Source organism: Xiphophorus couchianus, chromosome 11 (assembly GCF_001444195.1).
Source record: "Xiphophorus couchianus chromosome 11, X_couchianus-1.0, whole genome shotgun sequence".
In the NCBI taxonomy this organism is placed as follows: domain Eukaryota; kingdom Metazoa; phylum Chordata; class Actinopteri; order Cyprinodontiformes; family Poeciliidae; genus Xiphophorus; species Xiphophorus couchianus.
The window spans coordinates 11553413-11579611 of record NC_040238.1 but is presented as its reverse complement, the minus strand read 5'-3'; the positions used below and the strand labels follow the sequence as shown (position 1 = coordinate 11579611).

The 26199-nt window shown below is 37.5% G+C and overlaps 1 protein-coding gene across 6 annotated transcripts; it reads left to right on the top strand.

Moving 5' to 3' along the window:
* The first annotated feature begins 833 nt into the window (after positions 1-833).
* On the top strand, positions 834-24013 carry mpzl1l (myelin protein zero-like 1 like). Of its 6 annotated transcripts, XR_003597292.1 has the most exons (7): positions 836-1132; positions 5324-5505; positions 7919-8129; positions 12787-12919; positions 17286-17391; positions 17477-17571; positions 17613-17914. XR_003597292.1 is itself a non-coding variant. In XM_028031633.1 (6 exons), the coding sequence occupies exons 1-6, from the start codon at positions 1060-1062 to the stop codon at positions 18132-18134; spliced, it is 798 nt and encodes a 265-aa protein (XP_027887434.1). In that variant the 5' UTR covers positions 834-1059; the 3' UTR covers positions 18135-24013. The 6 variants fall into 6 exon arrangements, 5 of the variants coding, with proteins under 5 accessions (XP_027887434.1, XP_027887430.1, XP_027887431.1 ...); XM_028031633.1 differs by lacking the exons at positions 17477-17571; positions 17613-17914 and adding an exon at positions 18039-24013 and having other exon boundaries at positions 834-1132; positions 12790-12919; XM_028031629.1 differs by lacking the exons at positions 17477-17571; positions 17613-17914 and adding an exon at positions 18039-24013 and having other exon boundaries at positions 834-1132; positions 12790-12919; positions 17286-17439.
* Positions 24014-26199: the final 2186 nt, after the last annotated feature.

Here is a 26199-nt window from a genome sequence, read left to right as displayed (position 1 = left end):
AAAAAAGGAGAGGAACATGACTGTGAAGTTGGCCTCTGATTCCTTGTTGAGGAAAGATGTTACAAAATTGTTTTGTCGTTTAGCTCAATAGAATCAGTGGTGCACAGATCCACGTTAAATATGTGATTCAAAGGTCAAGTTGACCCCATATATCTCAGAAGAAGGGTGTTAAAGTAGGGCCTTGTGTGTCTCAGGACAAACTACAAATTTGAACTTAAAATGTACTTGGAAAAATGTTAGATGCAACACAAAGGGATCGTCTTCTCCAAGGTTTCTGATTTCTTTCTATTTTGATGGTAAATAGAACAACATCTATTGACTTGTATCTAAAAGTACATGCCGGTGCAGTAACATCTGCTGCATTAAAACTTTGATAAACACACAAAGCGTTTTAAAGTGAAGACTGACACAAATTCTGTTTTTATTGATGAGAAAACTGACATTTATTTTTTTCAGTTTTCTCAAATCGAGCCCCCCAATAATAAGCAAATTATACTATTTATTTCCTAGCGCTAGTAAATACTATGGTAGCCCAGAGGTTCCCAAAATATACTATATTTTATTTTTAGCAGATAGTGTAAAGGTTGAACAAGCTGGGTCTAAAATGATCTGCACTTTTACAATAATCTAGTGCAGATCTGACAAATGTTTGGATTTATTTTGGACTGAAGAAGATTTAAGGCAGTAGTTCTTAGAGCAGCGGTCACAAATATAGTCTGCGCTCTTGCAGCTCTCCCCAGAAATGAACGAGAATACATATGCATGTTATAAAACGCTTGGTGAGATTTAAACAAAAACAGGAATTGAAAATAAAGAGCTGACGAATATATTGACCTGGTAAAAAAATGCCTGCAGGCTCAGCCAAGACATGGCGTTAAAAGTCTCTTTAATTTTTATTTGGTGGTTCAGATGCTAGAAAGAAAAAGGAAAACCTTTAACCTAAGCGTTGCTTTGAAAGTGGTGAACTGTCCCTTTAACAAACTGCCTGCTCGGAAGCTAGCAATCGGAAGCTAACTTCATCGTCGTGGCCGAGGAGCTACTCCTATTTACAACAACATAATGGAGCCCAGATGGACGAAGAGCGTTTGCATGGCTGTTTTATGGTCTGGGTGTTTGCTGTGCGTTATATTTGGTGAGTATTAAACCTTAAAACTGATTCAAAATCCCGTTCCGCGACGCCTGAATCAGCGTTAACTGTTTTTTCCTGTGATAAATCACGCTCGTTAGCCCTGCGATGTTATCATCGTTGCTCCCCCAGCCCCTGTTTTTCGCATTAAAACGACTTTGTTTAGTCTTACTGTAAAAGCCGATGCTAATTAAACGCCCCGGAGCAGGATCTGTTGCCTCTTTATTCCTATTGAACTGTCACATGCTGGTCGCCTTGACGGTATAGATGACAAACTTTAAATAGACTGAAATGTGAATGGAGTTCGGCGGCAGACGATGGCTGCCGCCCTGTTCGCGGCTTCCTCTGAACGATAAAGAACGACTCAGGTCAAATCCAGTCACTGACTGGTTCGGTAGTTTACATGTTTTGAAATCTCTTCTAACTAATAAAAATATCTGTTAATATCAGCTGCTTTATAATGAAACAGGGGCTTTATGTTAGCCGTGTTTACCTACGTGTCACCCAGTGGGGCAGGAGGGGAAAAAAAGCCATTTAATGTAAATTTCAGCGAAGATGCTTTAATTTACAGTATTTTAAATAAATTATTTTTGTTTTGCTTCACACACAGTAGCTGCGGGTTGTTTTTACCGCAGCACCACATCAGCAAATCCACAAGATGAAATGAGATTTTTTTTTATTATTTCCTTTCACTGAGGCTCACACATGTTGAGGTTGTTATAATGTCGTCATTGTCAACACATCTGAAGATCTGGAGCATAATCGGTTACAAATATTGTTGTACGGTAATTGCAAATTTATAAAACTTTATGAAATCTTATAGTACTATTTGTTTGCAAATCTGAAAACAGGTGTAGTTAGATGAAGCCTGATGTTTGGACAACTTATTCAGTGTATATTACACAACCTTCCATCTCAAGACACTTTACAAAAAATAATCCATTTAATTTAATCTCACAGCTATTCCACTTCATCCTAGTCATCAAACTGGCTTCAATGACGAGTGAAAAAACTGAGAAAGTTGAAAGTTGAAATACCAGCACTTAATGTAAATTAGAGAGTAGGGGTGCAGATTATTTTAGAAAATAGTTATTTCCTTGATGTTTTTTCCCCCCCTGACGATTAGTCAATTAATTAGATAATAAATGCTTGATCATTTGTCGCAGCTAAAACATACGTCCAACAACAACCTGTGAAAAGCTCAGCTCTTACAGTTGGACTTAACGTGAAAAAGGTGTGATTATCTACACTCATCTGTCGATTATATTTTAGATGAACAGATTTTTTTAAAATAGAATTTTATCTGTATTTAGGTAATGTTTTTTTTAATTTATCTTAAATGCAAAATATATGTATATTTTGTTCTGCCTTGGGTATTTACTGTTCTTTCAGTAAATAGTCTTTTTTTAGTCTATTCTCCATTTAGGGATTAATCAATTACTCGACTAGTTGCCAATTATTTCAGCAATCATTTAATCCTATGACTCGTTACCAGGTCCTAATTTTATTTAACTCAACATGCAGCTGTAACGCCAAAACTGTGTGAAAAACGAAGCACCTCCCACGATTCAACAACTTGTAAACCCATCTTTAAAAATAACATCTGATGTGGAGTGAGTGTAGGTCGCTCTTCTTTCCAACGCTGCTTCAGTTCTTTGAGGATTTTTCTGCATTTCATCTAGTGGTGGCCTGGACTTTATTTATTTTATATATCTATATATATAATTTGCCTCCAGTCCAGCTAAATAACATTTGTTTAGAGCCAATAATGTTACATGATCTATTGACAAAATACAACTTATTTTGATTGAATTCTAGTACAGGAAATGTGTTGGCATTTAAAAAAAGCAAAAGAACAACTAATTAGTACACATTCTTGGGTTTTAAAATAAAGAAAAAAGTAAATTCTTTGCAAAAGGAGGATGTATGTATTTTGTTCAATGGGATGTTATGGATATCTTCAGGTAAAATTATTTCAAAAGCACAGTTAGGATTTTCAGCAAGATATGGGACGGCGTTTTTCCCGACCTGATTGGTTCGATTGGAGTCCAAAGTTGCAGCACTTTTCACATTTTCAGCTGTTGCGGTTCGTTTTGCTTTGAAAAACTAGTTCCCCTCCTGGTCTGTGGTGGCGCTGCACCAAGAACCCCTGGAGGAAGTGACACAAAAACCTCTGAAGAAGACACTGAGGGCAACTCAGTGTCTTCTTCAGACACTGAGTTGAAGAAGACACTTCTTCAAGTGTCTTCTTCAACTTTCCTTCCTTCTTCATTGAAGAAGGAAGGAAAATGGAGAGGTGTCAGATTTGAACTGTTGTAGGATTCCTTTTTTATCTTTCCCAAAAGACCAGGAGCCATTAGCGCTAGGCTAATGTGTTTGTTTTGGGTGTACCCAGAATGCCATGTTCTACAGCCCACTTCCTGCTTTTGGAGCGGTCACCGATCTGCTTGGCATTCGCAAATCATGACGCGTAACCTTGGCAACTAGGTATTGTTTTTACTTCTGGGAACAGCCAATTGGCATCTGAAAGCTAAAATAATACCTGAACTCCTCCATCGATCAAGAATTTATTGTGTCCCCTCCTCCAGCGTCTCTCTGCTCGACTTTCTAACAATGAAGAGGAGCAGCAAAAGAAAAGGGTGTGGATTAGCAGTGCTTGCCAACAACTAATGGTGTCAGAGGCCTCTTGAGATTTATTACAAAACCGACTGCTACTGGTTATCCTTCCTGCCCACAGCATCACCATCCACAGTCTTTGAAGAGGCTTGGATGATTAAGAGTTATAATAACATTTAACTTCCCTTTGGGATAAATAAAGCAGTTTTGAGTTGCGAAGAGCAGCTCGACATATTCACAAGTATAAAGGTGCATAAGATCAGATGCTATTCAGCATCAAAGCCACAATAAGGAGCTTTAAAAATATCTGCTCACATGTAAACACCAAACTGCTGCCTGCATGTTTGTCAAATCCAAAACAGCCTGAAAACCTTTTTGACTTTCTTACTTTAATCATAAGGAGAAGTTCAGTCCGAGTCATTTGGGAATATTTTATGCAGCAGATCCACACATTTTCAGCAGTTTGAAAATGGATCTTTGATCCTCAGGCAGCAGCTTAACAAACTGAAACTTATAGTCTTTTTTTTTTTTTTATAAGCACTTATCTACAGAAGTCTAGCATGCAATAAGAAGCTGTTTACTCTCAATCTTCCTCCCCATCATCTGACAGGGAGGAAGTGGATGATGAACACTTCCTTACTTTTTTTTTTTTTTTTTTGAAATTGTCTCCAACTGAAGTTTTAATGATGTTCGAGTTATTTGTCTTTCTGATGCTCTGGATTCCCTGCAGCCTCAATAATCGACCTTTTTAGATCCTCTGCTTGCAACCAAAGCTGTGAAAGTCACATGTTTGAATATGTCAAGTGATTTGATTTTGTACATTTTTACTGTGGAAATATTGAACCTTCCTTAAGGCAAGTTATTAATCATTATTACGCGATTACTAATAAGTTAATTCAAAAAGAATCAACAAAGCAGCTCTGCGCTGTATTAAGTCGAGCAGAAATGGCTGGCATGTTGTTAGCAGTATGTTTTAGCTGCGGGTGCGTCCATTGTTACAAACGATCTCACTTTAATCTCACAATTCTAACTTTAATTTCAGAATTCTGACTTTAATTTTCTGAGTTTATAAGTCATAATTCTGAGAATACTGTCTTCAGTCCATTGTATAAAAATAATAAAAAAGGAATTCTTTACTAAAAACAAGCTCCCATATCTTGCTGAAAAGATATGGGAGTTTAAAACTCACTTTAAGTGAGTTTTGTCTTATTTCTAGTGTCCTAAGACACCTGTACTAGAAACTAGACTAGAAAACATCTGATAAGATATTTTGTTTTTGCAGTCCAGCTGCTTGTTGATAAATGTTTCTTGGAACCAGATAAGCTCCTGGAAGCTGTGATTAGATGACAGAAAATAAACCTTCGGTTATCAAAGTGGGTGTAAACATGGCCGATACGTTTCCACACACCAACCAGACAGAAACTTTTTTTCTCTCCCGTTATGAATTCAACCTAATCTTCCTGCAGCTCATTGTCTCCCCAGTGACCGCCTGCTGAGCTCCTGTTTCAGCTCTGCGACCGACCCGCCGCTGACATCCTGTTACTAACGCCTTCCCCCGACTGTTTTTCTCCCACCAAACAGTCACGGGACCCGCATGTGCAATCACCGTGTACGCCGACTCCGAGGTGATAGTGCAGAACGGCACAACGGCAGTCCTGCGCTGCACCTTTGACTCCAGTGAAGTGGTGACCAAAGCCACCAGTGTGAGCTGGAGCTTCCAGTCCAATCAGCCCGACAGTCAATACTACTCAGCTCCATACGTGGTGAGTCCCTGCTGCTGCTGCTGCTGCTGCTTGTGTCCTTTCTGGAACATTTCCCACAATCCCAAGATGTTTTCCTGCCATTGTGCTGATCGGTCCTGACACGTTAATAAAGGCTTCAACTGTTCCTCAGGGATGGATGTGATGATTTGGTGTCAGACTTTGGTTTTAGATGCTTTTTTCAGGTTTTTGGTGCCATGTTTACATCAGAAAGCTGCATGTAAACTGAAGCTGCTTGTGGTGTTTATATTAGGGTAACAGCAAGCAAATAGTCATTCATGACACTAATTTTGAAGAAAAATCAAGTTGTAAACAGGTCTGCGACTAACAATTATTGTAGGAATTTATTATTTTGATGATTAATTAATTAATCTTAGTAATCTATTATTCTGTTATTTATTTTGATGATTAATCGGATTAAAAAAAAGTGACACATTCTGCAGATTTAAAGGTTTCAACTCCCCCCCACCCCTGATTTTCTGTAGCTTGTTTACATCATAAAGCTTGTAAACTTGTGGTGTTTATATTCGGGTCATAGCAGGCAAATTAAATTGCTTTATGACACTGATTTAAAAGAAAAAATAAAATTTGTAGACAATTTATTGTCTGAAGGGACAGTAGAATAGGTCTAATTAGATTCAGACTTAGTTTATTGTCATTACATAAAGACACAACAGTGAATTTGGCAACAAAAGGACTAAAATGTATTACTATGCATATACTACATACATACTATACATACATACATACATACAAGTGTTTCTGGTGCAGCTAAAAAAAAACAACAAATAGCAGAATTTAGCTAAATATGAGTTGTAAATTAGTGGAAAGCAATTCATGCCATGGTTTTAAAAAGGTCTACACGATGATATAAAATGTATATTATTATATGAATAATTGATTAATCAGATAAAAAGAAAAGGTACATTCTGCAATCTTTTTCATTTAAGCAGTTTAGCTTTTTTGTACATTAGAAAAACATTAAGAAAATGCAAATAAATAATTAGATTTCTTTTTATTTTGTAGCATTCCTTTTGTGTACGTTTGATCATTTTTAGCAAGAACATATTTGCAAAGGTGTTTTTTTTTTATCTTAAATTTGATGTTCATATTTTTTGTACGTATTTGTTTTAGTTTCTGCTCTCAGTGTGATGTGCAAATGGCCTTTTTCTGGAGTCTGTACATTCCAGTTAGTGATTAATCAATTACTAAAATAGTTGACAATCATTTCAATGATCACAATTGATGCTATTAATCGTTTCAGCCCTACTGCTATACTTATTACTAACAAACATTAAAGCGCCTGGAGCAATACTAATATCCTTCAGGAATCTGTTGTCTGAAGGGAAAACCTGACTCTTGACCTGTTCTTTTTTTTTTTTTTTTTTGTTCTACAGCCCGTTTTTGTTTACAGACAAGTCTGGTCGGGAGCCTCCCTTTCTGCTCTGATCTCCTGCAAAATGTAATGACACAGCCTGGGGGTCTTTAATTTGCGGGGCAGTCTTGCCAGAACAGATGTATGCCGTCAGCATCTGGAGAATGTGTGTTGCACAATGAGCTGAGCTAAAAGCATCTTTTTTTTTTTTTTTTTTTCCCTGAAGTTTCGACACTTTCCTGTTTTAACAAAATCCTCTTAACTAACAACTCCATGAAACGGTTTGAGTCACTGATTGTTTTCAACATCTGGAAGGAAACTTTTATCTTTTTCTTTTGACTATTTGAATCATTTTCTGTCCCAGACCAATCCTGCATGATGTGCGGTGTGTGTGTGTGTGTGTGAAACGAATTAGGAACTTGAACAAGTAGAGAATAGAGTGAGAAGCTCAAAAAGCAATTTGTAATTTTGTAGCTGCTTTGCACTCGTCTTTGTCAGATATGAAAAGTGGCCGTCTGCCACTCGGGACAATTCATTCTGACTGTGTCATTTCAGGTCCTACTTCGGTACAGAAGAGGATTAGAGCCACTGGAAGAACAACAACAAACAAATAATAATTCTGACTTTAACCTAAGACTTCTAACATTTGATCTTGTATGCAGTACATATTAAATACTTCTGTGCTCTTTCAGGGGGCGTGCTGTGGTGGCGCAGCGGGTTAGCACGCCCCACGTTTGGAGGCCTTAGACCCGCGGACGTCGCGGGTTCGACTCCCGGTCCCGACGACCTCTGCCGCATGTCCTCCTTCAAAAAATGGCGCCGGCTCAGCTGGCTGCCTGCAGACCCAGCTCCTGTCGTGTGTAAACCTGTAACTGCGAAATAATAAAGTAAAAATTATTATTATCTCAGAAGATTAAAGTCAGAATTATTTAGGCTTTTTTTGTTTTTTCAGTGGTTCTAATCCTCTTTGGTAATTCTGCGTCTGAAGTTTTCCGTTTTCCGTTTTGAGTCTCAGATTTGATATTCTTTCCTTTTATCTAGATTTTCTACTTTGCCGACGGAAAAGCATATCCAGGACAAGAAGAATTCAAACACAGGGTTCAGTTTGTGGGAGACATCAACAAGAAGGACGCTTCGTTACAGCTGAGTCCGGCTCAGTTCAGCGACAACGGGACCTTCTTCTGCGACGTGAAGAACCCGCCCGACGTGTCGGGGACTCAGGGCCGAACGGAGCTCAGGGTTGTTCAGAAAGGTAGATTGAAAGATGTATTCATTCATTTAGATGTTCTTCTGCTAAGCCCTGTGGTTGGGGCGCCAGGGCAGTCAGTCATTCAACGGCCCATCGTGTTTTTTGAGTTAAATAATGTTTAAAGTTGACAGAAAATTTGAAAATATCACATAATTATGTGTTATTAGAAGATTACTGCTTGAATTCTAACTATAAAGTCTTAAAAAATGAAAACATAAAAAAAATAATCAACTAAATAAGCAATGCTTAGCCAGGTGGCCCGCCATGCTGATGGTACACAGGGGGGAATCCTGTAATTAAAACGAATTATGAAGTCTCTGTAACCAAAATTGTAGTTCAAAAAATGAAATAGTTCATCAGCTTAGATGGGCAACACAGGCAAAAGTGGCAGGTAGTGCAGACTGACTACTTCACACTGGCTGCCAAATGCTTGCAGCGTTTCTCAAAATGGCGGCTTTTCAGCGATATCAAAGGGGAGCGTCTCTTTGACGATCGTCGTCCAAAGGAGATTTATTGCGCTCCTTTTAACATATCATTATTGATTTATTGCAAATAACTACCTACTATAAATGTGAAGCGGAAAGAAAATGAATGGCGCTCCTTGAGCGGCTGCTTTGCAAACACCAGCTTCTTCACCAGTGTGTGAAGAAGCATTACGCATAAGTATTCCTGCTTCCCAAGCTGCATTTTCCTTAGAATACTTTAGATATTCGAAACGCAAAATCTTTGACAAATAATTTGTAGTACCTTCCCGCTGTGATGTACTTCAAAGTTTATCACGATGTTTTGTGGTATAATAGAAGTTATAATAGCAGCGACAATCAGAACTATTTATTACATCTTTTTTAGGTAACTGTATGGCAGCGACTTTGTCACAGCAGTCATGGCCTTACGAGCACAAATACTGCTCTTGAAATTCATTCCCAGTTGTAATTTGTTCCTTTAGGATGCCAGAAAGAAGAAGTGTGATTTATATACTAAAACTACAAATTGTATCTGATTTAATCATATTTTAAAATTCACTGATATTTGCTGATGGTTTCATTATATATAAAACTAACAATACGGACGGTTTTCGGGGTATTAAACATTAACTGGAATTTGTTATGAGTGGTAAATAAAAATATAATAAGAAATTTGTTACGTCAAATGATAAACAATACAATAAATGTCATATGTATATATTTTATCTTAAAATGTAAAAATATAAATAAGATGTGATTTTGTAAATAAAGTTTTCTTTTGTAGATCATCAACTTTTGATTCAATTAGGCTCCTCTTTGTGTTTCAACACTTAACATGTGTTGTTTGAGGGGGAATGCGGTAGGAATGAACAAGCAGGCCCAGATGTGTCTGCATGTTGTTTGAATCCAAGCTACATGAAGCGAACAAGTGCATGTGATGACTTGTCATCTTTTTGGCTCAGCGGAGTTTCAGATCCGCTCTGGTGGGAGTTTGTTCTGCATGCAGAAATACGACGTTAGCTGGAGGCAAACACACCTCTCTTCCTCTTTTCTCTTTGGAGTCACAGCGTCTGCTGTGGCTCGCCTTTCCAATACTGAAGATTAAAGTTAACGTTTTGAGTTCTGTACCATAATTATGTCTGGATAGCCTATAGAAATTAAATTGATTAGACTTTTTTCTACATAAAGTACTTTTGTGAACTGGACTTCCTGTGCACTAATCAGAAATAGGTTTCTCCCCCTGTACCATCAGGGGGGAAAACCCACAAAATATGTTTTTGTTTGTCTTTTAAGAAATAGAAACAAATTTGGGGCCCTGTCAAGAGCTCAGTTAATCATATTGTGTTTGTTTACAGTTGTTTTTACCAGTCAAAATTAAATTACATTAAAAAGCACACATACATATTTGCACTGGACACCCCCTCCCCCCAGATCTGCATAACATTTTTCATTCCTGTTGGTGACGGTGTTTAGCAGCAGTTAGTAGAAGACAAGCAGACTATGGCAGCTACTATCCTGCCAAGAAAAATAATAGTCAGGTTTCAACAAGTGTCAATTTGTAACCCAGTTTTTCTCCAAGAAAGGTGGGTAGACTGTGTGAGATTGTCAACCATTTAGTATAGTTAGCTTAGCTACAAACTACTTTTTGCCTCCATTTCACAAACATTTAATGAATGAAGGAAAATATTTACCAACTTATTCATATATTTAACTTGTCCCTGTACCTTTTACTACACTTAACAACAGATAAGTCAGTCAGCAGCAGCTCTAGCCCTGACATCAGCATAACCCCTAGCCCCCATCCCAAAGGAAAAGGTGAGCAACACTGTGATCAATGACAAGCTACAGTAGTTAGCACCATTCCAGGGAATCTATGTGGATTTTTCCCCGCCTCTGCTCTTTTTACAATTACACATTAAAAACAAAATGTATATTACTGACAGAAACTCAAACTTTCTTTATAAAATGATAATAAAAAACAGGGAGATTTAAATTACAGATATCTGTTGCCACGTCCCTGCTGACCCATCCTCTCCTAAGTGAAATTAAAGCTGCAGTATATAACTTTTATAACTTTTTTTTTTTTTTTTTTTTTTTACATATTTATTAAAACTGTCATTGTGTTGTTACAGTATGGCATGAGAGATAATCTGTGAAAAATGTATTTTCTCTACCTTCTCCCAGTGCTCTAGAAATAACCAATCAGAGACAGGAGGCGGGTTTTAGCGCTGTCAATCACAATCTCACGTGGCTGCTCATTCTCCCTCCCCATCGCTCTGTGCTATGCTGCAGCTAGCATAGTCTGTTGTGAATGCTCAGTCTAGTTAGCATAGCTACCAATGATGGCAGATAAATGGTTTTCCTGTAACAGTAAGTTGTTTCTCCGCCATTAGCCTCTCTAGCAGTGAGTGAATGAAGTTGATTGAGAACTCTGAGACCATGCTCCTAGTTCTGATTGGTTGTTTTTGGTCGGAGCGGTGGATCACTTTAGGCAGCGGTATTAGCTCAGGGAGGAGGTGGAGGAGATTGATCTTTTCACAGATTATCTTTTTCATAACAAACTGTCACGACATGGTGACAGCTTTAACAACTATGGACAAAACATATTTTTTTATTCAAGTTTTATACTTCAACTTGAACAAAATGCAACAACATAGCATTTTTTGAGAAGTCTGGATTGCTTTATGTATATTTTGCATGTTGCCTGTAACTGTTGCTGGTGGGGAGAGAGACATTTCAATAAGCTAAAACTAATTTTAAAAAAATAGGCAACCTTTTTGCACACAGTATGTGGACTGTTGCGTGTAAAATTCACTAGCAGTAAATATCGTGCTAGTATTAGCAGTGGATCAAAGGAAGCAAGGAAGTTGCAGGCCTTTAAAATTGTGACGCTTGTGATTGGTCAGATAGACTCAAGAAATTGGAACAGCAGCTGGGTTGCGGGCGAATTGAATTTTTTGTCATGGTGCTCAAGATTCCTGGCGTCGCCGCTGGCTACCACTCTTATAATGTTATAATGTAACCTCTGCATTTTGTTATCATTCTCACATCAGTTCAGCCCTCTGGGTTTTTATGCCATTATTAACTTCAGTGCTCTACAAGAATGGCAGAGTTTATAAAATATTCAACCTTTCTGCATTTAACATAGAATAATTAATCATAAATAGTTCAAGTTTACTTTTATGAATGCTGTTATTAACTGCAGCCACCAAAAACATAAACGATATATATCAATTTTCAGAGTTATTTTAATCCTGTATATTGCATCTTTAGTGATTGAAATCTGTTTTTAATTGCCATTTATGCTAGAGGATAGTTATTATTAGGTTGGGTTTTTTTAATCCTAAAAGTCTTTCTCCATTTCTTTAACGCATAATAAAGACTTTGGAAACATGATGGAAAAACACAATATGGCAAAACCTTTCACCATTTGCAGCCGACTTAATGCACAAATACAGTTCAGTCAACACAAAACACCATCTGGAGACACAGGAAGGTTAAAAGTTCTTCTGTTTTGTGTTGTTTGGTGTTACTTGGAAATGATTAAACTGTTACATTCAGAAATGTCTACTGTATAACAGTATTGTAATTGTTTTGTCAGAGATATTGTATGATTTGAGATCCTGCTTCATTTGAAAACGGCACAAATAATTTTCAAATTGCCAAATAAGCTCCAGAAACATAGTTTTCCAGAGAAAGAGGGTGTGAGACCTCACAGTACAAAATATTCATATTTTTCGTTTTTAAAATTTACATAATGCTTTTTGTTTACTTTAGTTTCTTTCAAAAGTAAGTCTTTCATTTATAAAAGTCATTTGTTCAACTCTAGGCACCTATTTTGCAGCAACTGGCGGCAAAAGTAGCTTGAAAGGTTTGCTGACCACCAGCCTAGTCAAAGCCCAGACCACTCAAATTGAGAATGTCTGATAAAACCTTAAAGCTGATTCACTGTTCAGATTTTTATTGACTTATTCTGTAAACTCTGATATCTTTTCCTTTCCCCTTCACTATAATGAACTGCTGTGTGTGTTTCATGTGCAACACATCAAATCACAAAGAATTACACAAAAAGTTTAGGTTGGAACATGAGGAAAATATGAAAAAGGGTATGAATATTTTTGTAAGTCGCTGTTAAAGACGAAACAAATTTCTTGAGATTTATATGAAATTTTGCTTTGCTGTGTTTGCTGTTCCAGCAGAGTCTCTCCCTCAGACCAACACTAAGATTGTAATCTTAGCAGTGTGTGGTGCTTTAATTCTGCTCATCGCCGTCGCTATAGCCGCCTGCTTCGCCGTACGGGTGATTCAAAACCGGCACGATTACGAAGGGTGAGTAACGCTGCTCTGCTTGATCCCAACACATCTTGATGCTCTAATTTATGCAAACAGTTTGTAAAGATGCAGAAAAGAGACGTTTCTTTTTCAGCCATGTTCATCAAATTGTTTGGAAAAAGTAGGAGTATTTAATATTTTACTTTTTCATCTAGTTTTTAAGTTCCAGTTATTGTCGGTGTTGATTCTAATTGTAAATCCAGATATTTATTAGCCTTTAATTGCCTGGTTGATTGTTTTTGGCTGCATGGTTTGGGTGCTTTTGTGGGCTTTTCCAAAGATAATTGTCTTTTTCTTGATTTTAACTCCTTCTGCATGGGAGCTGCATCTTCTCTTCGCTTTCTAGGAAAGAATAATGAACAAAACTTTGGAGGCTTTAACTTGATTGTTAAATATTAAACTACACTTTGTACTATGTGAGATAGTTTGATCATGTCTTGCATGTCAACACTGAATGTAGATTTTAACCTCACACTTGATAGACGGTGTTAAACTTGTGCAGAGAGGGGAAGATCTCTTGTTTGAAGCCGTGGCTGCGTTGATTGGTGATCTTTGGGGTTGCTGTTTGCTCTGGTGTCAGTCATTGTTCTCCATCTCTGTGTCCTAACAACTAACACCACACTAACATTTTCATTTAACATCACTAGCAAACCTGCTGTCTCGTCATTCATTCACTTACATGCAGTTGTGTAACCTGATGTAACCTGTCAGCTATTCTCTTTAAGGAACAATCAATCAATCTTTATCAATGCGTATTTATCTTTCACACTAACAGCACAGCAACGGCTTTACAGATTAGAAATAAAGCCGACCCATCCCTGTAAACTAGTGGTCCCCAACCTCCTTGCTGACCAATTGGTACTGGGCCACGCAAGAAATAATTAAATGTTTCCATTTTATGCATTATTTGAGTCTGGAGGATCTTTTATTTTGAAAATCCTCTTACCGGATTCTCTCGGTTACGTCTTGCGCGCCAACATTGAGCCCACAAGCAGCAAAATGAGTCAGAAACAGATCAGATGTCTTTGGAAAGTTTCTTTGCGAAGGGGAAAAGGCCCAGAGAAGAGACAGGAGAATGGATTTATCCCGGACCGGTAGGTGATTCCCACATTTCAAGCTCTGCATAATATGGTGACCGGATGTTAATGAGGCAACGAAGCTTCAAACTGCTTCACCAAGGTGTCATTGTCTCTCATCACTCCCAGATGTACGGAAGAGGATTAGGGCCACCGGAAAAAAAAAAAAAAATTGACTTTAAAGTCAGAATTCTGAGATTAAAGTCGGAATTCTGAGTTTAAAGTCGGAATTCTGCGATTTTTTATTTTTTTTTTCGGTGGCCCTAATCCTCTTCCGTACAGATGGGACCGTCTCGTTGCAGAGAAACAAGCTCAGGGCTCCCATTAGTCGTGAGTTAACATTTTCACAAAAATAGAAGGTTCATTTTTGTGGTGCATCTGTATCTTATTTTGAAGGAATGTGTAAACGTTACCATAACGACCAGAGTCAGAGCGCGTTAGGGCAGTGGTCGAGACGAGATGAGAGAAGTGGAGCTTGTGAGTTTTAGGTCTGGTTCACACGACACGAGCCGATAAAAGTCCAACAGGTTCGGTCGGTTCGTGTGTCCAGCCACACGGCAGGAGCAACACACGACACGAATCCCGATTCCAGAAGAAAATCCAGTAAAACCCCCAACATACCATAGATGAATTTAGAATAATCAAACACGGAGGACTATGTAGAAGTAGTAGTGATGGTTTGTGGACTCATTTTACGCAATAAAAGACGAAACTAAAAGAAAAGGCGTTTGATAAAAGACGACGGGAGCAGCCACTCTATTTGCTGCACTATGATTTGGAGTTGAGTTATGTTTTTTCGTAGTTAACATTTTTAACTGAATAAACATTACCACATATAGTAAATATATATAAAAATGACATTTACATATAGTAATAAACATTTCCACATATCACCTCTGATGTCCACCAGACTCTCAGTTGCCATGTCAACAGTCTGGGATTCCCTCCGTTCTTACATCATCGCGCTTTCTGATTGGCTACCTGTCTCATTCAACAGGCTGCGCTCTCGCTCCTAGTCAGGAAAAACCCCACAGGCTGCGATAATCGGGCCAAGACAATGTTGAATATGCCCAATTTTGGATCAGGCATATTCAACACACCACACACTGCAGGACGTTGTAAGATTGTCGTAAAGGGAAAATCGGGGCAAAAAAAAAAAAGCTCCAGCAGGAACACCAACGTGCAGAAGCATTATCTGACCCCGACCCCGGGCCGCAGCAAAACTGCCAAGTCTTGACCGGTCCGTGGTAATAAAAAGGTTGGGGACCACTGCTGTAAACGACTCATTTGAGTCCTCACCAGTTCATTTATTTGACTTTTTTTTTGGTAATAAAGAATTTTCAAATCAGATTGAGTTAAAAATGAAAAAAAAACCCAAAAAACTTAAAAATATGTCCAAAAGACATATACCCCTTCATTTATCACAGATGAGGCATGAAAACCCCCAAAACGCACATGCAATAAAAAAAAAAAGCTTTATCATGAAATATCAGGAAGAAACACCATCTGCACTACATGTGTAATCATGTAGTCCCTACATAAATTTCAGTCCCTACATAAATTTGAGTTATAATTTTAGCCTTAGTCCTCAAAATATCTAAAATTAGACCTAATTTAAAGTCAGACAAGACACAATTTGTATTACCTGGAATAGTTGCATCACTAGTAGGGGTGAGCATGTATTGTTTCATTTATAATTTTTTAGTGATTTCGTGACAAGATTTTGGTTTATCGTCGCAATAAATTCCAATTAATGATGATTAAATTTCCCCTTAACTGTCCTTGTCTGTATTGAAAGTTTTATTATTTTTATCCCCACTGTTGGTTCAATAAAAGTGTCAATAAATACAAATAAATTTGAAGATAAAGTTATTGTGAGCAGTTCAGTGACGCAAATCACACTTCTTTATGTTACTGATGTCCTAAAGAAGTGCATTACAAATGGGAATGTTTTTCAAGAGCAGCATTTGTGTTTGTGGGGCTATAAGTGCTGTATCGCACAGTCGCTGCACATATAGATACCTAAAAATGATGTCATCAACAGTTCTTATCGTCACTTTTATCGTTATCACAATAGTACCGCAAAATATTGTGATAAAACTTTAAGTCCATATTGCTCACCGCTAATATCTTGCGTACCTCCATATTTAGTATTCATACTTTGAAGGTTTGTGACGTCTTGAGCCAAGGAGCATTTACAAAATGACAGAAATCAAAGTCTAAGACTGGATCAGAACCAAATTTGAGAGTATAAATGTTTATGAAACATGCTTACACTGCCTGTGTGGATTATGTGACTATTACATCTCAATGTTAGCAGAATGTCCTGCCCTCCTGGAGATACCTTAGCAACCCGTCTCTTTTCACATAAACTATCTATTGTATTCACAAAATTTAAGCTCAAGACATTTGTTCTCATGATTTAAAAAAAAGTGAAGAAGATGTCTCAGACTTGAGACATTTCGCTGCATCCTCAGGTTATTAGCCTTGTTTTCATTATAACATTTTAGAAAAGATAAATAGAAAGTTAATTTTCTTTCCATCAAAGAAGTCACTTTTAGATTGAGGACTAATATATGTAAAGTTTTGGTAACACGGGGGAAAAAAACCATACTTTCTAGAACACTTAGGTTTCTTTAATAAACATGCAAGTTACTTTCTAGAACTTGGAAGTTATTTTCTAAAACCTAAAGGTTACTCTTAAAACTCTTGGGTTACTTTTTAGAACTTCTTGGTTGCCTTTTAGAACTTTGACATTACTTTAGATAACTTACAAGTTACTTTATAGAACTTTTAAATTGTTTTCTAGAATTACAGGTTACCATGTAGAACTTTCGCATTATTTTGTAGAACTTAAAAGTTAGGTTCTAGATCTTACAGGTTACTCTTAGAACTTTTACTTTCCAGAACTATTACTTTTTCTGAATTTTGGTTTCCCAGAATTTAAACATTACTTTCTGTAACTTCTGTCGAATGTACTGTTTACTTTGACATAACTTATTTTTTCAGAACACACATAATATCCGTCATAAATTTGCCTAGAACTAACAAGGAATAAATTAAATGTTAAGTTGCAGCAAGTCGCATATTATATTATGTGACTTGCTGCTTGGGGGGCCATAATACCATCCAAATCCCGTTAGTTCACCTCTGACCTCCTCGCAGCTGCGTTGTTTCATCACTCATTGCTTTTATTTTTGTCTTGTGTCCCGTCATGTGTGTTTATGTTGCTATGACTGTGCACCGCTGGTTGCTCGACACCACTGCAAACCGTAACCCTAAACTAGATGTACGTCCCTGGAAGGCGCGAGCTCTGAAGCTCCGCGGCCGCTAAAGAAGGCGGAGTCCAGCCGGGAGGGCACCAGGTCGACCGGCCCCTTGGGTCCGCTGCAGGTAGGAGCTCCAGGACGAAGAAATCCACCGGGTGCCACTATTTCAAAGGTTCCAGTCCATTTTAATGATGTTTCTGTAAATTCAGGCATGTTGTCAGGTCTGTCAGAAGTGAAGACCCAGATTTACGATTGGTTCTGGTGTGCTGCTTTGTCAGGTTGGTTCCAGAAATGACCGCTTTAGGTTGATACAATAACAGGTCTTTAAGGTATTTTGGTGCTAAGCTGTTCAGTGATTTATAAACTAGCAAATGTACTTTAAAGTCTATTCTCTGAGCTACAGGGAGCCAGTGTAAGGGAAGATGTGCTCCATCTTCTTGGTTTTAGCGTGAACATGAGCAGCAGCGTTGCAGTTCAACTGCAGCTGCAGGATTGATTTTTTTTTTTTTTAGGTAGAACTTTGAATTCACTGTTGCAGTAATCAATGAAAAATCAAACTTTCCAGTTTTCAGGGTATTTTTAGTTTCACCATTTTTTTCGGTTCAAATAATTTTTTTGGCTCAAAAAGTTTTTTTTTTTTTTTTTATGACAAAACTTTCTGGGCCCAATTTAGCCCCATACCTGTTAGTTAATTTCCTTCTGATTATCTGAATGTTTTGATCTCTGCTCACCGGTTTTCCTCTGTCGTGTGCATTTTGTTTTGTGCTTCAGGGCCCGGTGATATACGTCCAGTTGGATCACTCAGGCAGTAAAAACTCGTTCCATAAGATGGAGCCCGTGGTCTACGCTGACATCCGTAAAAACTGAAGATGGGGACCAAAATAATAATAAAAAAAAAAACTAAAAGAAAAAAACAAAAGAAAACATAGTAAAGTATGAGACCTCTCATTTAGCTGCTCTTGGGAAGGGTGGGAAAGGTTTTAACAGGGACAGAACAGGTGCAGTTTCTCTCTCTACTCTTTTCTTTCTCCATATTTTGTCGTATGAAAGCATGTTATATGATAAACTAATGTATTAGTTGACTTAAAGAGAAAAAAACAGCTACGAAAACAGTTGATACTACATCATATCAGCCTTTAAAAAGTTCTCCAACACAGGGATCAAAGTAAAAATAATGCCTTCATTATTGTCATTCCAAGTGTAAATTATTTTATTTTAACCCTTGAATTGTTGTGCCCCCCCCCACACTTCCCTTAACCACCTAATAGCCTCAGACATGCTCGGCATATTACAGATCTGCAGGCTGTTGCACCAAGTCAGCAAACATTTACTGATTTCATATCTTAACAAGCGAAGGCTAAAATCACGCCGGGATTTCTGTTTCATCCAATGAATGATCAGTTTCAATGAAAGAAAAGACCATCGCTTACTAGATAATTAAAACTGCTTGTGAGCATGCTGTATGAAAATCAGTTTAATGACTCATTCATCTCAATTTGATGGAGGACAATATTTTTGTTTCATACAAAGTTATATGCAATTTTTAAGTTAAAGAGTTGCATGTCGGCTGACATCAGAGTAGGGCTGAATCCCATCAAGTTTAACACTCAACCTCCAATGATAAATGCTTAAAATATGCCCTAAGGAAGCAGGAAACTCCTTGTGATTTATTACAATTAAATAAAATATGTTTTTTCTACCGGATTTCAGACACAGGAAATCATATTTTGCTGCTTTTTGATTTGCGGCTTTGTCGTTTTGGTCACCTCAAACCTGATGTTTGGCATTTAAGATGTTCCATACCAACCAGATGTCAACTTGCTTACCTTGGAGACATTTCATACTCACTTCGACTACAAATTAACAGTATTTTATACTGGTAATTTACTGTAAAAACATGTTTGCCAATAAATCCGAGGTCACTCATTCAGTCTCACCCAAAACAGATGAAAATCTTCCACAAAAAAACGTATGGATTGAATTACAAGGTAGATGTTTAGATTATTTCTGTAATTCATTCAAATCTTTGTGCCGTATTAACCCCTTAAAGGAGTGCCCCAGTTAACGAGGGTGTGTTTTACGTGCTGTTTGAATTACATCCTGGCACATCAGGGATGTTAGGAAAATGGGATTCAGCCAAACGAGCTCAGATTGTTCCCTAAAAGTCAGGTTCTGCTCCTCATTCAGGATCCTGACGTCATGGTGCTTTGAGTCGACAATGTTTACCCTGATAAAATGCAGGCAATGTCAAACTTTAAAAAAAAAAGAAAAAAAAAAGGCAAAGGTACAGAAGTTAAAGGTGCGCTGTAAATACACAACACCATCTGTGCTTTCTCTGGTGATGAAATGTAAGAGGAGTCTAAACCTACAGAGAAAAAAATGTAGAGTTTAGAAAGATGGTAAAAATGAAGCTACTTTTCAATTATTTTAGGTCAGTTTTCATTATCTGATGGTGGCTGAGGGTTTTATCCATACCTGATAGTCAGGTAGACTCGGTTCAATTAGGAACCAAAATTGCAACATTTGCTAAATCATCAGCTGCTGTAGTTCTCTTTAACAACACTGCACTGTCTCAAATAAACCAAAGTCTTTGATAAACCTGTTTCCCTCCTCGCCTGTGGGGGCGCTGCACCAAGAACCACTGAAGGGAATGTCACAAAAACCTCTGAAGAAGACACTGAAGGCAACTTCTTTCTTCGCAAAATGTTGTCATAAATGAAGTTGAGTCAGATTTTAGCGGCTGTAGGATTTCTCTTATGGCTTTGCCTCCTGGCGCTAGACTTGTGCGATTTGATTTGGTTTTATTTACCCAGAATACCCTGCGCTGCAGTCCGCTTCCTGCTTCTGGAGCGGTCTTCGGTCCAATATTCATTCCCATAAGCATCCAAACCGCACCAGAGTTCACTTCAGACCGAAGTTTGTAGGCGGACCAGAGTTTGCTTTTTTTGGTGTGCTTCAGGGTTCGATTAACTCCTCTCAAAACGAACCGGGCTTTCTGGGCGAACCGACTGCAGTTTTGTTAAAGCAGACTGAACGGGACTGGAGTCAATGCAGCCTTTAGGTAGAGCGTATCTATTTGTGCACCTTACAAACAGAACCAAACAGTGCAAGAAAAACATCCGCCCAAACTTATGGCCACATGCACTAATGAAACTTTTTATGTAAAAGGTTAACACATGTACAGAATTTTTTAAATTCTGGTTTGCAGCACAGTTTCAGGAATTTAAACACTAATACCATTTTAAACACTTAGCAACCGTTCAAAAGATGTGATGGCTAAAAACAAAAACATATTCTTAAGCATTTGGCTGCAAAGGATAATTCTGAGTTTCAATAGGGACTCATAATTTAGTCAAACTTGAAGCAAAATCCCTCTGTTGACATTTGGACGACGATTTTGATTCAGCCTAGTGAAAGTACAGCTTGCTGGTAAAATAAATCTAAAGTAGCCTTTCGGGTGCAACAGTCTGCAGAAGCCTGCAGTTGATCTCCATCATGGGCATCTCCATCGTGATCTTGTTTTGTAGAGGCGTATAGTAATGTAAAGTTAGATATTGGCCCAGAGTAACATTGCATGCAGTTCTAGTAACATCTACGAAGTGAAGTGAAGTTGGTACTGCTCACCCAGCTAGTGTTTTGCTCAGAAGAAGCTGCCTGACGTCGTGTTACTGTGAATGCTTCAGCTTTCTGTGAAGTTCTGGCATGTTGTCGTGGTACCCGTTGAAAAAATAAAAAGAATAATACGTAAACTCCCTTTTTGGATTTTCACCTCAGCAAAAAGGATTTTTTCAAGAATCCTTTTTGGATTCTTAAAAAAATCAAGAATTTTGGGTTTAATTTAATTTGAATTATTGCGGGAGTTTTGGTTATTCAGCGTCGTGTTCAATGATTTGCTTTTTGAATAAACTAGGCATGTTAATAAATGTTGCGCTGAGGTGACTTTTTCTCTTTTTTATAAAAAACAGGGAGATGTCATTTTGCATAACAAAACAACGTCTAAATACACGGTTTGCATGCAATTTACTAACAACAAGCATTCCCCCCGCCCCTCAGATGGCTTATTTTTTCTATCTGTATCATGTTTTTCCTCATTAGCGGGCCAAATATGAACAGTTTTACTTTTACAGATAGTGTTGAGCTTTAAATGCATTCCAAGTTATTTTTTTTATTTCCTGTTGTCTTAAAGCATTTTCAAGCCAAATTTGTTTTTAATTATGTTGACTTCTTGTTGTGCAACCAGTCTGAAAGCCATCAGCTCATGATCTCGAATGCAGTAAGTTTCCATAAGTGTGTTTGTTTGCTTCCCAGTTGAAAAATGTCGTGCTGTTTACTGTAAGTCATTCCAGTGTGGTGTGCCTGTGGGTGTCTTTCCAGAGGAAGGACGGTAGTTTGCTGAAGAGGTCTAGAAAGAGGCTGATTTGTTTGCTGTTTTCGCTTAAAGTCTTGATTCTTTGTAACCAGTCACTAAAACCTACACAGTGCCTGCATACAGTATTGGTGTGAATGCTTCAAAATGGTCAGAATTAAAGACGTCTTCTTTTAGTAAACATTTTAGTCCTCTAACCAGAATAGCGTGTGAGCAGCATTTCCATTAATAAGATCAGTCCACGTGCATGCTGTATATTAACCAATATAGGCTCATCGAAATGATGGGAACAACATTTTCTACCTCAACAAAATCCAATTTTAGCAGTCAAATGGAGAAAAAAAAAATCTTTAAAAACTCCCAGCAACGACAGTCCTGGCCACACGAGCGAACTTTAAAATCAAACCTCAAACTTTCCTCTGTCCAACAGCACCAGTATCTCACTGAACCACGAGGCAAAGAAAAGGAAATTAATGCTTATTTCACAAAGCCAAAAGCATAAATAGCGTCTTACCTTTGCTGTTTTTTGGTAATAGTTCATGTTGGAGTAAATATTTCCTCACTGCTCCTGTAATCTTTTATTTCTGTGTGATTTCTGACGGGTTTCACCTTTTTGAGCGGCAGATGCACTTCCCTCGCTTTGACTGGTGAATGATTGACGGTTCAATGGACGTGCCAATCACCCAAATCGCCCAGTGTGCTCCAGAAATGTCCCTCCGTAGTTTACAATGTGCTCAGAATACTTGTAGAAGTATTCTTTGAATATTGGTTTCGTTGCAAAACCAGTTGTTGGATAGAATGACTCACCAAGGATGATGTATAGGTGGTATGGAAAATAACCTGAGAGATTTCAAATGGCACAGACGGTACCAAATTGTTCTAAAATTGCTCCTTTGGAAGGTTCACCTAGAGTTTTATCAACTAATACGTCCCCAAAATTTCTATGCTTAGCTGTTTTTATTTACTGCATTTTGGTACATAAATGGTCAGGTTCTGTACTGTGGTTTTCTACATGTTTTGGTTTGCAACTACATACTTTGAACAGGATATTGGCCTCACAAAGTACTTTTTGGGGGGCAAAATTACTGCTGTGTTCCATACTCATTTACTTGTATTCATTAATATGAGTATAGATTTTTAGACCCTTTAAGTTTTCTCTGGAGTCTAACTTTTTATTTTCATACCAAGACAATTCAAATGAACCTTGCGTGCCGTAAATATAATACAATTTATTTTGGGCCATGCACTCCATGGTAATCTTAACAAAAATAGATCAGTCCTTTAGCAGTGAAGGATGCATTAGGCAAAAACGGAGAGAAAAAAAACCCGTTCATTTTTACATAAAAATCCCAGAATTCTTCTCAGGGTTGAAACTAAGCTGAACATTCCGTCCTAAAATCTTTAAAAATAAAATCCCAATACAGAAACTGTGATATTATAAAAGCCATAAAAGGTATCAAAATGCAAATTGAGTGACTCAAAGTCCAACTTTCCTTGATATGTTTGTACCTTAGTTGGTGTTTCTTCTGCAATATATGCCTCAGTAGTGGAGATCCAAAAAAGGGCAGTGTAATTTCTTTCTTTTATTTTTTTCTTCTTTGTCATTTTAAGAACCTTTACGACTAAATTACAAAAGAAATCCTTATTTTGACCATTTTTAGCTCCAAACAATGCAGGCACCGTGTCGTCTTCCACTTGACCCGTCCTGTTCGTCCTGGACCCAACAGGAAGTGTTCGGTTCTTGTTTAGTTTTCCGCTCAGCACCATGCATGTTACCGACTAACCCGACAGGAAAAGGAACAAACATGTAAAAAATAAAATAAAAATACTGACAAAACCCTTTACTGCTGGTCACCTGGCTTCTAATCGTGACTTGTCGCAGTGTTTAGTGATGTTGTAAAAAATTGTGATGTAAACTATAAATTATGAAAGACTCGGGATCCGGCTGAGCTCGTGCACGGCCGCCATGGTTACGCAGGGCTGGGCGGTTCAGTCACGTCGAGTCTTACGGCGCGTGCTCTGTGTTTTTCGATGGTTAGGTAGTTGTGTGTTATTTACGAATTGTTTGGTATGTTGTGTGAAATCTGCACTATGTCTTGCGTAACAAAGACAACGAAATGCCCTGTGATTGTGTTTTGTTTTGTTTCCTAGAAAATAACCACGGCCTCTGTTCAATGTCTTTAAAACTGGAATGTTGTACATTTAGTGCCTTTTACATTTCGTCAGCTAACTTGAACATCTGCTCAATAACAGAAGATAAGATTCATTTATTTTCTTTTTATTGTATGTATTTTTTATACACATAATATCGCCTCTGTATCCACTGTTCAAATTTTATATAAAACCTACTCCCGGTCAATAAAACAAAGTTTCTGCTCGTCATTTTTGCTCTCTCGTCCATTTCCTTGGTTCTTGTTCAACTCTGAGCACTAGTTGTTTCCATTTCAAACGTGCGCAAAACTGCGTCAACATTCTGCTAATGTCCAAAGTAGCTGCATCCCAACTGCTGCGTTTCCATTAAATAAACGCAATAAAAATCACATGTGAAGAAGTTTGTTCACGTGATAAGACATGAAAAAAATATGCCTCTCCATAATCCTGTTACCGTATCAACGTCTATCTCTGTAACTACTTCCTGTCGTCTTCTCAGTGGTTTGCACCTGTAACTAGTTCCGGTGACGCGGACAAAAGTGTTTCCGTTGCACCTTTGTGAAATAAACAAATTTTGAAACGGCAAAAAAACCCCACCTCATTCTCTCCCAAACTTTTTAATAGAGAGGGGTTTTTTTCTTTTTAATTGGCATGTTTTTTTATTAAGCAAATTTATTTTCTAAATGTCAAGTTGCGCAATGTTCATAGAAAAGCAGCTTGTGTTGAGTGTTTTTAATACTTCATATCCTAAGCTGAATTACTAAAGATCATTTTGAGTTAAAATCTAAATCAATTTTATCCATTAATTGGATTTGGGGTTTTTGAAGGTTTCATTTTTGGTTTTTTTTTTTTTTTTCACCAATGCACTCCTTGGGTTTCCATGTTTTAGAGTGATGTCGCCCAGGGTGGCCATCTTGTTTGACAAACATTTTTTTTAATAGCTTGTATGTATTTAGCATTGGCAATCAGATCAACTCCAAACAATTGTATTTTGAAGGTACTACCTGGACTGATCTGGTCAGACCAGATTATAACTCTATTCAAGTTTTTTTCTCATTAAGAGCATTTTGTTTCCTGTTAATTGTAAGCCATATTGCCCAGCCCTAACATCCAATCCGATGCAGTGACAAGTTTTTTAATAACCAGTTAAAGATTGAGAAGTTGAATCTGTCCTTATTTGGCACATTTTTCACAATGATTAAAGAAATAAATGGTTTTACAAGCTGGTGGAAGTTTCCCCGCCAGGGGGCGCCAGAAACAGTGAATGATGGATTCAGAGCGTGCCAAAGTCTTTTTCATTTTTGGTCAATACCATGAATGTACCGAAAGGGCTGGTAGTGGCAGAAATTATTCATAAAACTACTCATTAACAAACTGTTGAAATAATTAATAAATCTATAAATTAAATAATAAACATGTTTTCACATTGATGTAATTTGGCAGCATACAAAAATGTGCTTTGATTTGATGGATTAAATAAAATATAAGCACACAAATGTTATCTTGAAGGGTTGATTTCTGTGGGCTTTTAGAGTCCAGAGCGCCACAGAAATGCTTGTGACGGACCGGATTTGGCCCACGGACCTTCACTTTGACGTGGATTAAAAACAACCTTTAAATTCTACAATGAATTGATTGGGAACAAATTGTATTAACAATCTTTAGTCCCATTGACTTGAAGTTATTTGTTGGTCCAATCACTGGATTTGTTCATCTTCATGTGTGTGTAACCTTCCAAGCTGAAATATCTAACATTAATTTGTTTGGTTCATACTTTAAATGTAGTCAAAAGATAAATAACAGAAAATTTGTCAAATGTACAGCAGGGAAATGTCAATATATCATAACCTCACCTAAAGTTTAATTTAGTGAAACCCATATTGATTTATTATTTAAATAAAACTGTTTATTTTTGCTAATGTTGATCATTCTGGCTAATTCTTGAAACATTAGTTTATTTGAAAATATTGATATCATAGCAATAGAAAAGACTTTATTGAAAAATGTGCTTCGTCTGCACTCAATAGTTGGTTGGGGCTCCTTTTGTTTTGTCAGATATACGCATATTTTTCTACCACATTTTTTCCCTCCACTAATCTTTCCTTGAACATGGGAATGTCTGGAAAACACCCAACTTCTTTTGCGATGAAATTTTGTAGGCTATAATCTTGTAAAGTATGTTATTGTGCTTAGTCTTTTATATATTTTTAACACTTTTTAAAAAAAACTTTTTGTGTGAGATAATATATCTGATGCAGCTGTTACACCTAAACTTTCCTTTTGTGGGACAAAACAGACTATTTATATTCTAGTGTCAATGACTCACCCTGATTGCAAATGCCATAAAATAACATTTATGTATTTAAAATTATTTTCAAATAGATTTCATGCAATATTCTAAATTTGCAAGTAGCT

Bases quoted from the DNA above. Each gene is read 5' to 3' on its own strand.
- mpzl1l (XM_028031628.1), top strand. From the start codon at position 1,060: ATGGAGCCCAGATGGACGAAGAGCGTTTGCATGGCTGTTTTATGGTCT. The intron at 5,506-7,918 runs GTGAGTCCCTGC...CCTTTTATCTAG, and splicing joins ACTACTCAGCTCCATACGTG to ATTTTCTACTTTGCCGACGG. The intron at 17,440-18,038 runs GTTCCAGTCCAT...TTTGTGCTTCAG, and splicing joins CGGGTGCCACTATTTCAAAG to GGCCCGGTGATATACGTCCA.